Source organism: Typopeltis vanoorti, chromosome 8 (assembly GCF_054136105.1).
Source record: "Typopeltis vanoorti isolate ZY-2024b chromosome 8, IOZ_Tvanoo_1.0, whole genome shotgun sequence".
In the NCBI taxonomy this organism is placed as follows: domain Eukaryota; kingdom Metazoa; phylum Arthropoda; class Arachnida; order Uropygi; family Thelyphonidae; genus Typopeltis; species Typopeltis vanoorti.
This window is the reverse complement of record NC_143556.1, coordinates 10066916-10082500: the sequence shown is the minus strand read 5'-3', so window position 1 is coordinate 10082500 and position 15585 is coordinate 10066916. Positions and strand designations below refer to the sequence as shown.

The following is a 15585-nucleotide window of genomic DNA, read 5'->3' as shown; positions in this document are numbered from 1 at the left end:
CACCGACTTGGGCCATTGGTAGAAGTGCTGCCGGAATGAGACAACAGAAAGTTCCTCCAGAGAGACGGGCAGTCAGACGATAGTGACCAGCGAGATGAGCGTTGCCCAGCAGAATGCAGAAATGGTTGTATGTGACGAGCGAAGTGACCTCCATGTGGACGCAACCCACTGAAGCAGTTAAGTATCTAATAGTAAAGGACGGACAAAGGGGACACGGTAACCTCATGCGGTGGTGGTAATGTACAGAATTTTCTTATTTATTAACAATTATCATTAGAGGAAAAGAGTGAATCAATTTCTAGTTGAAAGAAAAATGGACAATTGCCTAGAGAACTTTTTGAATGACTTATATGCATTGAACTGGTAATCGGAGGACTTAAGTTCTTGTGTGAGACTTAATTAATGTGGTGGGGTCTGTGTTAGCATTTGAAGTTAAATTTGTAAACTTGTATTTTCCCATGCTAAGTGTGTTTTAATTGACCAGAGGATATGAGTTATATGTTCGTTAACTAGAGTGTTCATTTATGATTGTCAATTGATTTAATATAGGTACTGTGATAAGTTTTGATATGCTGAAACCTAATTGTAACTCATTAGATCTTTAATAAATATATTTTACTATATAAGCCTGAGTTTTGCTTGAGCATGAGACTAATTTACCACTCATAAAAGTTTGAACCTATGCATAAGGGGAAGGTAAAGAATAATTAGAAAGGATAGTGCCATGACTGCAAACTGAGATCTCTACAGATGCTATATATATTTAACAAATTTAGGTAGCTTTTAGAACTCTGGGAAAGTTTCTCTGAGCAAGAATTCTTCTGTCCTAGGACTCTGACTGGCGCAGCTTGAACAAACAAATTTGTCAGAGTTCGAAAAGGAGATGGCCCCAGAGAGAGATAGACTGGAGATCTCATTCTTAGTAGGCACAAGAGGGGATAATAATAACATAGATGTAAAGAAAAACCACGACGTAACAACAGATTCGCAGGCTGTCCTAATAATGGACATTCCACAGTCCCAATATCATCTTTAACGTGACCCCCCCCCCCTTTTTTTTTTTCGGACCTAAACATGAAAGGTCACAAGACCTGTAGCATATCACTGTCATGTGTGGTCAAGTGGATAAGAAGAAATGAGGAATCTGTTTATATTTTTTTCAAACAACTGAAGGTTGCATTCTTTGGGAAAGACATAGTTGGGAGAAGCTGTTCCAAAGTTCAGAAGTAGATGGAATGAAACAAGAGGCAAAGTAGTTGATTTTATGTATTTCAAGCTGGACTGTAAAATGGTGGGCTGCAGCTCTTCTTCGTAAGATTTTGGACAAAAAATAGTAACCAAATCAGCAGACTCTTCATGAAAGTATCCGTAGAACAGGCATAAGTCAGAACTGAACATTCAATGGAAAGAGATTGAAGTGGATCTTTGAGAGAGGAATCATTAATTAGTCTGGTGGTAAGGTGAAAATCATTAATTAATTGGATTGCTCTCTTTTGGATAGAATTGAGCAGAATCTTAGAGGGGATTTTGGTGCACCACCCCAAATATTGGCAGCTGCAGAAGCTGTGGTTGAAATCTGTTTGTGCCAAGAAAGGCTGACGGTATAGGTCAGTCCAAGAAGAGAAATATAATCGTGTTTGGATATCTGGGTATTATTAAATCACTATTAGGGTATTTCAGCTGTAGAAAATCAAGCTTTAGAGAGAGAGATCATACAGATAAGTTTTGGCAGCATTGAAGTCTAGTCTACAAGGTTGCCTTTGCTTAAGTGAGATACAACTAGACGATTGGAGATCAGGACATTGATCATGGTGGATCTTGAAGCTGCTAACAATTGATTACTCCAAGGTTTGTCAGATGAAAAGGTGGAATGGAGTGTACTGTCATTTCTAATGAATGCGTAAGTGGTAAGTGCTATCCTTGTGGCTAAAGCAACTGTGTAATGTATAGTTTGGGTGGACTGTGGTTGCTGTTTAGAACCTAAAGGTTGATGGAGTGGATATGGCATGTTTTTTTTGGTATGAATTAATGTTGGTGGTTCTTATTTTTATTATTATTATTTTTTTAATTTTTGGTTGGATTCTTATTGTTTTTTTATGTTTTTTTTTTGTTGTTGGATGTTTATTTTTGCACTCTCTCCACTAAATTTGCATCACTTTAGAAACAAGATCAGATCTGCACACAATAATACGGATGAGGTTGTACCAAAGCTTTATAAAGTGGCAAAACAACTTTATCCTTACATGTTGACCTGGTTGGCCAAGTGGTTAGCGTACATGCTCTCCAACCAATCAGCTGTGATTGTTTTTAGCAGATGAATTTCATCATCTGGTGTGAGACCACTGCCTCATTTGTTTGGAGGCTTGAAAAAGTTCAGTGTTTGATCTTTAGAGCAGGATTTCAGGACTATATAAAAAAACAAATTTAAGATAGAAAACAAATATATAAAATAATATATATATAAAATTATATATAAAAATATAAAACAAATATATAAAATAGAAAATAATATTAAAAAAATAGAAAAATGATAAAAATAGAAAAAAATCTTATCCCATTCACGATGCAAAAGTTATTGTAGTAATACACTGATAACCTTTTGTCAGTGGAAGCATCATAAACACACACACACACACACACACACACACACACACACACACACACACGTGGCCATGTTTGTTTCAGCATTTCAGTTATCCACTGAGTTGTATTTACAATGTTTGCTATATGGTCCTTGAACTTCAATTTACACTCTACTAAAGCTCCAAAATCACTAGTCTGATTAGTTTCTTTTAGCATAATCCTTTGCTAATATAATATGACATTGGATATCTCATTACACCAAAGTGCATGACTTTACTAACATTGAACTGACAATCATTTTTCACATGTCCACAATCTCAGCCTATTCAAATAATTTTGAAAGTACTGTGTGTCCATTGCATTTTAGATTATCTTGCCTATCTTTGCACAGCTGTATGTCATATATTAAATACTTCCCACTGTCATTAATGTAAAGATTGAGGAACAGTGGACCTCAAATTGTTCACTATAAATGCAGATTCACATCCCAATACACCACTTTCTGATATTGGTCAGTCAGGCATTCTCTAATTCAACCTAATAGTTTATTATTATTATTATTATTATTATTATTCAGACCTCCATGGAGTCAAAAGACTCATTGTGGGTGGTCCTTCCTAAGAAACACAAAGTCTATCAAGACTCATTGAGGGGAGGTCCCCCCCCCCCCCCCCCCCGAGAAACACAAAGTCTATCATACCACTCCTTAAACTCATTGACCGTTCTCGCTCTCACCACTCCATCAGGCAATGCATTCCATGGTTCAACCGCCCTCCATGCAAAGAAACCACTCCTCACCATCTTGCAAACAGTTTCCTTTTGTAACTTCCAGGGATGGCCTCTTGTCATCACTCCTTACTGCTGTTCAACCAAGCGAATGAACTCCCCAGTGTCAACCCTGTAACCACCTCTCAACAGTTTAAAAGTCTCAATCATATCACCTCTCCTTCTATCCATCAAACTCTGCAGCCCACATTCCCTTAGCCGATCGATCCTCATAACTAACATGGTACAGTCCTGAAACCATCTTTGTTATCCTCCTTTGTACCCTTTCCATAGTTAATTTATCCCCTTCAAATCCTGGGGACCAAATCTGAGAACAATAGTCTAAGTGTCATCTTAGACTATTGTTCTCAGATGATTCTCAGAATCAGAGACTTATACAACGGAATGATAACCCTTTTATCTCTGCAGGTCAGTGTCCTCCTCATTATTGCAGGAATCCTCTGTGTTATCTTCACTACCTTTGCAATATGTCCTCTAAATTTCAGGTTTCTATCAATCATCAACCTGAGATCTCTCGTCTCCCTTACTTCCTCCAGTATAACTCCTCCCATAGAGTATGCAGCATCCCATCGATGTTTCCCAAACTTCAAGACCTTACATTTTGCTGCATTAAACCAATACCCCATTCATTTGCCCATCTATCTAGCTTATTCAAATTCTCTTGCAGGGCTACCACATCTGCACTATTACTAATAATCCTTTCCAGCTTCGCATCATCTGCAAACAAATGAATATCCCCTTGCAATCCACTGACAATGTCATTGATATAAAGGTTAAACAATATAGGTCCCAGTACTGAGTCCCGTGGGACTCCACTTGTAACCCTCTGCCTCCTTGAAACTGTCACCATACACAGCTCTCTGATACCTATCAGACAGCCAATCCTGAATCCAGTTGAACAACTTGACATCCAGACCCATGTGCTGCAACTTAAATATCAGCTTATCATGTGGCACCCTGTCAAATGCTTTTGCTAAGTCTAAGAAAATGGTAGTATATGCCTTTCCCTCATCTAATGCTCTTATAACTTTATTATAAAAGGCTAGCATATTGCTAAAACAATAGCACCCCTTCACAAATCCATGTTGACTCTCATATAAGCCACTCCTATATCTTCCAACTTATCTTCCTATATATTCAGCAGCCTTCCATTCAAAAACTTTAGCAAAGCCCAAAAGTATCCATTCCCTTTATCTAACTCAACCATAGCATTATTATAATATGTGAGCAAGTTGCTTTAATATGACCTTCCCTTAGTAAACCTATGCTGTTCATTGCAAAATATAGATTGTCTGTCAACTTATTTCTGTAGGTGAGCTCTTACCACCTTTCCAAAATCTTCACCATCATAGAGAGATACTGATTTGACAGTTACACAATAATGTTTCTAACTACCTTTCTTTGCACTACCACTTGTGCAGTGGAATTATCATATTGTCTTTCCACAACTGTAGAATTTTCTCTATTCTGAGACCCAAAGGCATGTCTAGTTCACCTGAACATTCTTTTAGCATTCATTTAATTCAAGAATATATTTCTGGTTTGGTTAAAAAGTGAATTATACTTGATAAGAAATTATATTCTTATTTTTATCCATTACCCAAGCATGAAGCAAACAAAAATTTGCATGTGAAGTAATATCATGACCAAGGCACTCATATGCAGATGCAGGTAACCACATGAAATTTCCCTAGTTTGACATAATGCACATCACACCTCTCTTCTCATGGATTTGTTGTCATTCATTATGTTAAGAGAAATAATGCACCGTTTTGCTACATGTGGAAAATATGACAATTTCAGTTAATGGGCCCAGCCCCTACTGATTAGACTTCAGTAAAGGTTGAAACCAGGCTTTATAGTGATTCTTCCCTAAATGCATGGTAATTCACATCATTCAAAAGGTGCTGTGACAGGATATGTATGTGTTGTGAAATCATTTAATTTATTTATTTATGATATTATATAAGTATATCATAAATATTTACATAGACCTAATGGGTACCAGATCCATTGTTATTTCAAAGCCAAATGTTTTTAGAAACTATGAAAGTTTTATAAGTTGACTTGAAAGCTTATGAGAATATAATCCTCAGCATCCCTGAGTTCTCTTAGCTTGCACTACTTAAAAGACATCACAAGCGCTACCCAAGTGTCCATATATTCGCCTTTTATTAGTGCATTTGATAAAGGTTTCACTGGCCTGACAGCTGTTTCGAACCAGTTGACTCTCTTCAGAGACCAGGCAGAAACCTTAAAAGAGTAAAAACTCTTGTTCAATAGTAAGGAAATTGCTTAATTTCCTTAATAGAGAGGAATCTAGAGAAATTTCTCTAGATTCGACAATCTTTCTCTCAAGTTCATCATAGCACACATAGATGTTAGAAGTTTGAGTCCAGTTCACGTGTTGGCAGCCTTTGTCTGAGTTAACTGAAAAGAGACCGTGGGTAGAGAGAGCGCTGGCTCTAGTCCTGTTCTTCCAAACGTAGAAGGATGGATTTAGCAGTCTGGCCATAGTATGGCTTTCCACAATCACATAAAATCTTGTACACTCCTGGAAACTGAGTTGGAAGATGTTTCTCTTTAAGTTTACTAAGTATTGAATGAAGTTTTGGGAGCGTAGTGAAGCAAGTTTTGAAGTTAAACTTCTTGAGAATTTTTGCCAGTTTTGGTGAAAGAGAGCTGATGTAAGGCAAAGAGATGAAGGCTCTGGGGGAAGAGGGATCTTCAGAAGTAGTTGAGTAACTGGGGGAAAGAAATTTGTCAATTTTCTTAGAGGAGAAACCATTATTAATAAAAGTTTTTTTTAAGAAAAAGGAGTTCATTTTCAATTTCTGTTTCTTCTGTAAGTAAAGATTTCGCTCGGTGAGCTAAGGTGAAAATAATACCAAATTTTTGCGGGGGATAGTGATGGGAGGAAGCATGAAGGTATCTATCAGTATGAGTAGGCTTTCTAAATATTGAGATTTTAATACTCTCAGCACATCTGGTAAGTTTCAGGTCTAAAAAGGGAAGGCAGTCATCGGATTCCAGTTCGAAGGTAAGAGAGATTTTGTCATGACACTTGTTTAGGTGGTCTAAAAATAAATTGAGGTATATGTTTCTCAACAATTTTGAAGAAAAAGCTATTAACTCCTTCCACCTTAAACCAAAATTCTGGTATCACTATATTGATGATATTTTCCTCACCTGGGAAGATGGTGTCAACAACCTCAATTTATTTTTAGATCACCTAAACAGTGTCATGAAAAAATCTCTTTTACCTTCAAACTGGAATCCGATGACTGCCTTCCCTTTTTAGACTTGAAACTTAACAGATGTGCTGAGAGTATTAAAATCTCAATATTTAGAAAGCCTACTCATACCGATAGATACCTTCATGCTTCCTCCCATCACTATCCCCCACAAAAAAATGGTATTATTTCCACCTTAGCTCACCGAGCCAAATCTTTACTTACAGAAGAAACAGAAATTGAAAATGAACTACTTTTTCTTAAAAAAACTTTTATTAATAATGGTTTCTCCTCTAAGAAAATTGACAAATTTCTTTCCCCCAGTCACTCAACTACTTCTGAAGATCCCTCTTCCCCCAGAGCCTTCATCTCTTTGCATTACATCAGCTCTCTTTCACCAAAACTGGTAAAAATTCTCGAAATGTTTAACTTCAAAACTTGCTTCACTATGCTCCCAAAACTTCGTTCAATACTTAGTAAACCTGAAGAGAAACATCCAACTCAGTTTCCAGGAGTGTACAAGATTTTATGTGATTGTGGAAAGCCATACTATGGCCAGACTGCTAAATCCATCCTTCTACGTTTGGAAGAACACCGTAGAGATATCTCCTATAACAGGACTAGAGCCAGCACTCTCTCTACCCACGTTCTCTTTTCAGTTAACTCAGACGAAGGCCGCCAACACATTGTTGTGAACTGGACTCAAACTTCTAACATCCATGTGTGCTATGATGAACTTGAGAGAAAGACTGTCGAATCTAGAGAAATTTCTCTAGATTCCTCCCATATCAACAACAACCTAAGTTTCAATCTCTCTGATGCACACGTTGCCTCTGTTCAGTATTGGCACACTCGCGACAGCATGTAGTATGCGTTTGTTTGGAACTCAAGCTCGCATTTTGTTTTCAAACATGCTACTGTCTTTTTGTACTTGTTCTGTTATTACAATTTTAAGTCTCTGTAATTCTTTATATATTTCTTTGATTGTGATACCTGAAGATGTTGATCAATTCAACGAAACTAGTGTACTAGTAGTATCTTTTCAAATATATCATGTTATATTTTTATCTCTCTGTATCAGTCATTAAAACTTGTTCATATATATTTATATATATATATTAGTTATTTCACTGAAGATGTTATTATTATTATATCATAACAAAATTATTACAATTTTGAGTTAATTTTTGAAGAATTAGCCCAACTTATAACGTGATAAGTTCTATTGTTTGTTTCCTGAAGATTCCTCCAAATAATCTTGATGACTTTCTCCTTCCTGAAAGGGTTGATTACCTTCCAGATATTTATGCTGTTGGAGTTCAGGAGGGAATTCAAGATAGGTGAGTGACATTATGCTTAAGAAAAAAGTTTTTGGCTGTCATCTGCTAGAGGAATATTTGGAGTAAAATGTTGGATTTTGAAGCAGAGGAATGTTTAAGTGTTTTGTGCATGTGTACACATACGAGGTGTGGCTATTAAATAATGAGACTGGTTGCAAATATATGGTTTATTATTACAATTGTACAACTTAATTGTTATTCCCTTCAACATACTCCCCTCCTCTATCTATACACTGTTGCATACGAATTTTCCAATCTTGGAAGCAGCTCTGCAAGTCATCATGTTATCTGCTTCAGTAGTGCTGCCGTTTTCTCCTTTATCTCATCCACTGACAGAAAATGGATGCCCTTCAATGCAAATTTCAACTTTGGAAAAAGGTAAATGTCGCATGGAGCTAAGTGCGGCGAGTAAGGTGGATGGTTCAATACTGGGATCTTCTTATCAGCCAGATGCTACTTTACTGACAGTGAAAACTGTGGGCTGGATTGTCCTGATGGAGAATCCAATCATTGTTCTTCCACAGATCGGGTCTCTTCTTCCTCACTCGTTATCTCATTTTGGCCAGAACCTCAAGGTAATAATGTTGGTTAACTGTCTGACCCTCTAGTACCCATTCAACCATTACCATACCATCGATATAAAAAAAACAATCAGCGTTTCCTTTAGTTTTGACTTGCTCATTCTTGCTTTTCATTCTCGTTGACGTGGGAATTTTCCAGTGCATTGATTGTCTCTTTGTTTATGTTTCTGGAGTTAGCTCCATGTGGCTTTTACCTTTTCCAAAGTTGAAATCTGCATTGAAGGGCACCCATTTTCAGTCAGTGGATAAGGTAAAGGAGAAAATGGCAGTGCTACTGAAGCAGATAACTTCTGATGACTTGCAGCACTGTTTCCAACAATGGAAAATTCATAGGCAGTGCATAGATAGAGGAAAGGAGTATGTTAAAGGAGATAACAATTAAGTTGTACAGTTGTAATAATAAACCACATTTTTGCAACCAGTCTCGTTATTTAATAGCTGCACCTCATATATATGTGTACACACACACATATTGCTTCCCTTAAATTCATTCACACTAGATGCACTCACTAAATGCAAACTATTCCACTCACTCATTGCTCTATGAGAGAAAAACCTAGCTCTTAGCCCTTTCTTGACTGCAAACAAACTTAAACTTCCATGGATGTCCCTGTGTTCTCTCCTGACCTTTCATATAACAACAAACTTCATCAGATGATATCCTATAACATCCATTCAGAAGTTTATAGACCTCTATCATATCACCTCTCTTTCTTCTGTTAACGAGTCTGTAATCCACTTGCTTGCAATCTGTCCTCATAATCTAAATCCCATAATCCCAATATAATCTTTGTAACTCTTCTTTTGCACCCTTTCCACAGCTTCTTTATCCCTTTGCAACCTGGAAGCTCAAATCTGCACACAATAGTATAAGTGCAGTCTTATCACGAACTTATAAAGTGGCAAAATAACCTCCTAATCCTTACATGTCAAGGCTTGCTTTAACATTGCAATTATCCTCTGAGTTGTATTTGCCAAAATCCTTAGCCTTATCAGTTTCTTGTAGCATAATCCTGTTAATATAATATACTGCTGGAAATCTCATCATGCCAAAGTGCAAAAATTTACACTTATTAACATTAAACTGAGAGCCATTTTCATTTGCCCAATTTGCAGCCTATTGAAATCATTTTGTTAGTGCTGGACTGTAGCATCCTTGATTTCCCTGTCTGTCTTTGCATCATCAGCAACAATTGCACATCTTCTGTTAGATCCTTCCTAATGTCATTAATGTATAGATTGAACAACAGTAGCCCAAGAACTGAACTGTGAGGTACATCACTTTTTTTGTTTTGTCTTAAGCTTTTCAAGAACCATTGAGGTTCTTTAGCTGTGGACTTCACAACCGTGACCCTCTCAAGGATAAGGTGGCTGGCGCTATGCCTCCCATTGTGTCTTACGTCTGTAGATGCGTGTGTTTACTGACCGGTTTGTCTGTTTTGGTGGACGAAAAACCCGAGTTTCCAGGTGAAAAAATCCCCTACCTCAGCTGGCTAACTCACCTTTAGATGAAAGAGACCAGATAAAGGTTCCTCCCGTTTTGGACGGGAATCAAACCCAGGTCTTTCCAACCAAGGGCTTCGTCTATACCATCTGAGCTACAGAGGCTCTTGAGGTACACCACTGGTCAACTTAAATCTTGCAGATTCACACCCACCGTATACCACTTTTTGATATCTGTCTGTCAACCATCCACTGATCCAAGTCAAGAGTTTATATTGCAATCCCATATTCTCCAATTTATGCAACAGCCTTTTGTGTTGTATCCTATCAAATGCCTTAGCAAAATCCAACATCATAGTTTATTCATTCCCTTTATCCAACTCTGCTGTAACGTTGTTATAAAATATGAATAAATTGCTAAAACATGACCTTCCTTTAGTAAATAAATCCATGCTGCTCCTTGCAGAGTATAGCTTTTCAATAAAATTCTTTTGTCTACCTATTTCTGTATGTGAGTTCTTACCAATTTCTCTAAAATCTTCACTACTACACCAGAGATACTGACAGATTGGTAGTTATTGAAAGTTTTTCCACTTGGTTATACTATAAATTAAAGATACCAAGAAATTATATACTTGGTTTAATCCTTTTCCAAGTGTAAGCAAACAAAGTTTGTGCCTGAAATGTAATCAGGACTATGGCAACTCATACATAGAAGCTAATGACTTCACATCACTTGCCATGGTATCCCATATTGCAAAGCACATATCCTTACTGGTATGTATAATGCTATACATTATGGGAAGGGTCACTACCCAGACCAGTTTCGACCTTTGTTGAGATCTCGTCAGTGGGAGCCAGACCCAGAGGTGATATTAAGGTTGAAGTAATGCAGAAGTTATATTTTCATATGCGAGTTGTCAAAAATTCTCTGGATTAGAGATAGTTGTTGGAAGTTTTCCACTTGGTTATACTATAAATTAATACCAAGAAGCTGATATATGGCAACTCATATATGAAAGTATGACTTCTGTATTACATATGCTCACCTGCATCCACATTACCTTTAAATTAAAGATACCAAGAAACTTGTATACGGAAATATGACTTCTGCATTACATACACTTACCTTCATCCACCCTAATTGCTTAAGTTTTCCTGAATTTGCCCTTCAGCATGCTCGGTGAACAAATTCCCTTTCTGTCTAGACACGCACGATACAAAATTAGTAATGGAAAAAAACTCATGTACAAAGATTATTTAATAGTATAATTTTTGCCTGTGTGTCACAGGCATCTTCAGCACATATTAAGCTCAAATTAATAACTGACAATTCCAAAAAGTGCCACCTAAGTAGCTGGTGTAAGATAACTAAAAAGGTCAATACATTTCCTTAAAAAAAGAAATTCAATACAATAAAAAGTTAGGAAAGATTAGCTGATTTGTAAAGTACTATCTCCCATAAAGGGGAGTATGTATTATAAAGGGGATAGACTTATGGGAGATAGTACTTTACAAATCAGCTAATCTTTCCTAACTTTTTATTTTTATTTTTATTTTTTTATTTATTTATTTTTTTTAAAGGAAATGTATTGACCTTTTTAGTTATCTTACACCAGCTACTTAGGTGACACTTTTTGGAATTGTCAGTTATTGTTTAATTTGAGCTTAATATGTGCTGAAGATGCCTGTGACACACAGGCGAAAATTATACTATTAAATAATCTTTGTACGTGAGTTTTTTCCATTATTAATTTTGTGTCGATATGTCTACTCGCGGTATACCTCTTTTAAAACTTATATAACACCCACCAAAACCATTTAGATGCAGTCTGTCAGCATGATACAGTAACTATGATCATATGACCTCTGCATTAATTTAACCTAAGTAGGTACTAAGGTTATATTAATATAAGGCATATATTTTTCATATACAAGTAGCAAAGCTCTATCATCATATTATTAAAGTATCACAGGTCAAAGAGAGTTGTAGAAATAATTTTTTGCTTCATTACAAAGTATATTATAACTGATAAGAATTTTATTCTTGCCTTAATCTTTTATCCAAGCATATCCAAACGAAGTCTTCTTCTTCTTCTCTTCAAGGATTTGGCATTTACCTGTTTCATCTTCTCTGGTCTTTCTATTTTGCTGCTGGTTTTCCTCTCTCTCTCTATCCACCTCTTTTGGTAGCTGATATCTTTCCATCCTAAAGAGATGTTCTTTCCATTTCTCTCTATATTCCTTGATCTTTTAATTTACATCGTAAATGTCTAGTTCTTTTCTGATGTCTTCATTTCTTATATGGTCCAATTTTGTGCATCCTTTAATTGTTCTCAAAAATCTCATCTCTGAAGCTTTTATTTTGCTTTCATCTTTCTTTTTAAAAGTCCATGTTTCTAAACCGCAAACAAAGTATTTTGGTTCTTGTAGATAAACTTATACGTTGGTAATACATAACTGTCAGATTTTAGGGAAAGACAATATATGCTAGAATATTAATGAAAAACTTTAATTAACATTTCTTATATTTTGGTAATATTACATTACCATCTTCAGGGGATCACAAAATAACGATATGTGCATGCAGGCACTAGCACTAAGCAAATATGGTTGAATAAACCAATAATTCCACCAATACGGCCACTCAGGACTTGCTGACCATGCTTTTGACATCTATCACAAAATATGCAACTTTACTACACCACTTTACTACACCAAAAAAGTGTAGTAAAGTGGTGTAGTAAAGTTGCATATTTTGTATGCAACTATACAAAATATAGTTGCATACAAAATATGCAACTATATTTTGCCACTTTACTACACCACAGCAAGTATAAATATGAGAGATTATTCCTGGAATCAGCCTCAGCTCTGAAAAACTCCCCAAACCTCAACAAATTTGGATACATGAGACTGCCCCAAATATGGCAAACTTGCATTCTAAGAACATCAGCCCAACAGCCAAGACAACCCAATTTATCCCACTAGGGGATGACTTTAGGACTGACTTCAGTTGTTTTCTTCAGCCATATTTGCTTATTGTTAGTGCTGCATGCACATATTTTTATTTTGTGATCCCTGAAGATGGTAATGTAACATCACCGACATATGGGAAGCATTAATTACAAGTTTTTAATTAATATTATAGTATACGTTGTCTTTCCCTAAAATCTGACAGTTAAAGTATTTTGGTATATTTATATATTTATAAACTATACTCAGTACAGCCAACCCTCCTATAACGCGATTAATTCGTACCGCGTTATATGGAAACCGTGTTATAAGAAACTCAGATTTAATGTGCAAACCAGGTTAATTCGTGCCGCATTATATGGAAACCGTATACCGCGTTATATGGAAACCGCGCTATAAGAAACTCAGAATTAGTATGAATCAGATTGATTCGTACCGCGTTATATGGTAACCGCGTTGAGTGAAACTCCGAAGTAAGTAAAATCACTTGTTAATCAGTTTGATTCGTTCTGCGTTTTATGAAAATTGCATTCTCAGAGCATCAAGTTATGGTGCATACAGTTGTGGAAAAAATTTTACAAACACAAAAGGCAAGATAATATGTTAAGTACAATAAAATTATCTTTATTGAATCGAAGAGTTCATACAAGGAAATGATAAAAAAAATCAAACTAAAACTAAACTAAACTAAAAAACTGTTTTCCAACAAAACCAAGAAAATTATGTAAAATTGCATAACATAATTTCATGTGTATTGAACGCTTTTAACACTCATCCTCGCTTTCAAATATGAGTGGCCTAACTCATCATCAAATTCCTGCTATGTACCCTCAAGGGGTGTACAGGATATGAGAGTACTACATGAAAAAATTACATCATTACTAACTTCCTATCTACAATTTTCCTCCAAATCAGCCTGTTATTGTCAAGACTCCGATATTATCAAATCTTATATTTCTATCCTCTATGGCACTTTGTACCGTATCAATCCACCTATATCTTGGTCTTCCTCTGGGTCGTTTTCCTGCCAACCTGGCAGAGAACTCTTGTTTTGCTAATCTTTCCTCGCCCGTTCTATTTATGTGACCATACCACCTGAGATTAGCTCTGCTAACGCATTCCTGGATGCTGACAATGTCAAGTTCATTCCTAATATCCTCATTTTTAATATGATATTGCCATTGATGCCATCTGTTCACACCTCTAATCTTTCTCAGGACTCTCATATCTGCGGTCTCTAGTCTTTGATCAAGTGTTTTACTTCTGACCCAGCTCTCAGATCCATGAGTTAAAACTGGTTTGAACACTGTCTTGTATACAGCTAATTTAGTGTTCCGACTAATTTCTTTCTTATTCCATATGAATTTATTCAATTGACTTCCCACCATACCAGCTTTGCTGATTCTGTTATCTATTTCTATATTCAATTTACCATCTTCAGTAAAAATCGTGCCTGAGTAGCTGAAATGTTTTACTTGTTCCACAGGTTCTCCATTCACAACACAGTTGACATTTTCAACGATTCTGCCTTATTTTCATTGTCTTTGTCTTTTTATTGCTGACCTTCATACCATATCTATTACAACAGCTATTCAATTTAGTCAGAGAATCTTGCAGACTTGTAGCGGATTTATTTAGAAGTATAACATCATCTGCATAAAGCAAAGAGCTGACATTAACATCTCCAATTTTGATATCAGGTTTAATACCACTTTCCTTCATAATGTGATCCATATAGATAATGAATAACAGAGGGGATAATGTACATCCTTGTCTCACACCAGATTTAACATTAAACCATCTTCCTGTACTTCCTTCAATTCTAACTGCTGACTTACAACTCAAATAAAGACTAAGTATTGCTTGATATAATGCCCCATTGACACCATATAACTGTAGAGTATTGAATAGCTTCTCTCTTGGCACCTTGTCATATGCCTTTTCCAAATCGACAAAACTTAAATACAGATCTTTGTTATATTCCCATGCTTTCTCGACTATTTGTCGTGAAGTGAAGATCTGATCCTGACAACCTCTATTTGGCCTGAATCCAGCTTGTTCTTCACCTAGCTTTTCTTCCACAATTCTTCTGAACCGTTTCTCAAGTATACTTGCATAGATCTTGCCAGGAACACTCAGTAGGGAAATACCTCTGTAATTCTCACATTCAGTTTTATTTCCCTTTTTATATATGGGTACTATGAGAGCTCTACTCCAATCATTGGGAATTCGTTACTCTGTCCAGGCTTTCTGAACTATGCAATGCAGCCACTGTAAGACTTTCTTACCACCATACTTCAGCATTTCTGGTCGAATATCATCTACTCCTGCTGCCTTTCCACATTTCAAGCCTTTGATGGCTTTTTCTACTTCAAGTATGGATATGTATTCCTGACTGCATGCCTGGTCAGTGTTTTTTATCACTGTGCTGTCATCACCGCTTGTTTCATTTAGCAGTTTTTCAAAGTATTTACTCCATACTTCAAGGATATCTTTTTCTCCCATTTTCATGTAACCTTTATCATCTCTAACTCCTTTTACAGCACTCTTTCCTCCATTCCTAAGCTTCTTCAACAACCTCCAGAATATTTTCCCTCCTTCTTGATATTTATTTTCTATATTCTTGCCAAAGTCCTCCCATGA

The 15585-nt window shown here is 36.3% G+C and overlaps 1 protein-coding gene across 1 annotated transcript in view; it reads left to right on the top strand.

Annotated features, from left to right (window-relative positions):
• LOC150103724 (phosphatidylinositol polyphosphate 5-phosphatase type IV-like) overlaps nucleotides 1–15585 on the top strand; it is a 225112-nt gene that overhangs the window by 61570 nt on the left and 147957 nt on the right. Inside the window, 1 exon segment of the mRNA XM_090396512.1 lies at nucleotides 7845–7942. Within this exon segment, the coding sequence (XP_090252638.1) occupies nucleotides 7845–7942 (98 nt within the window).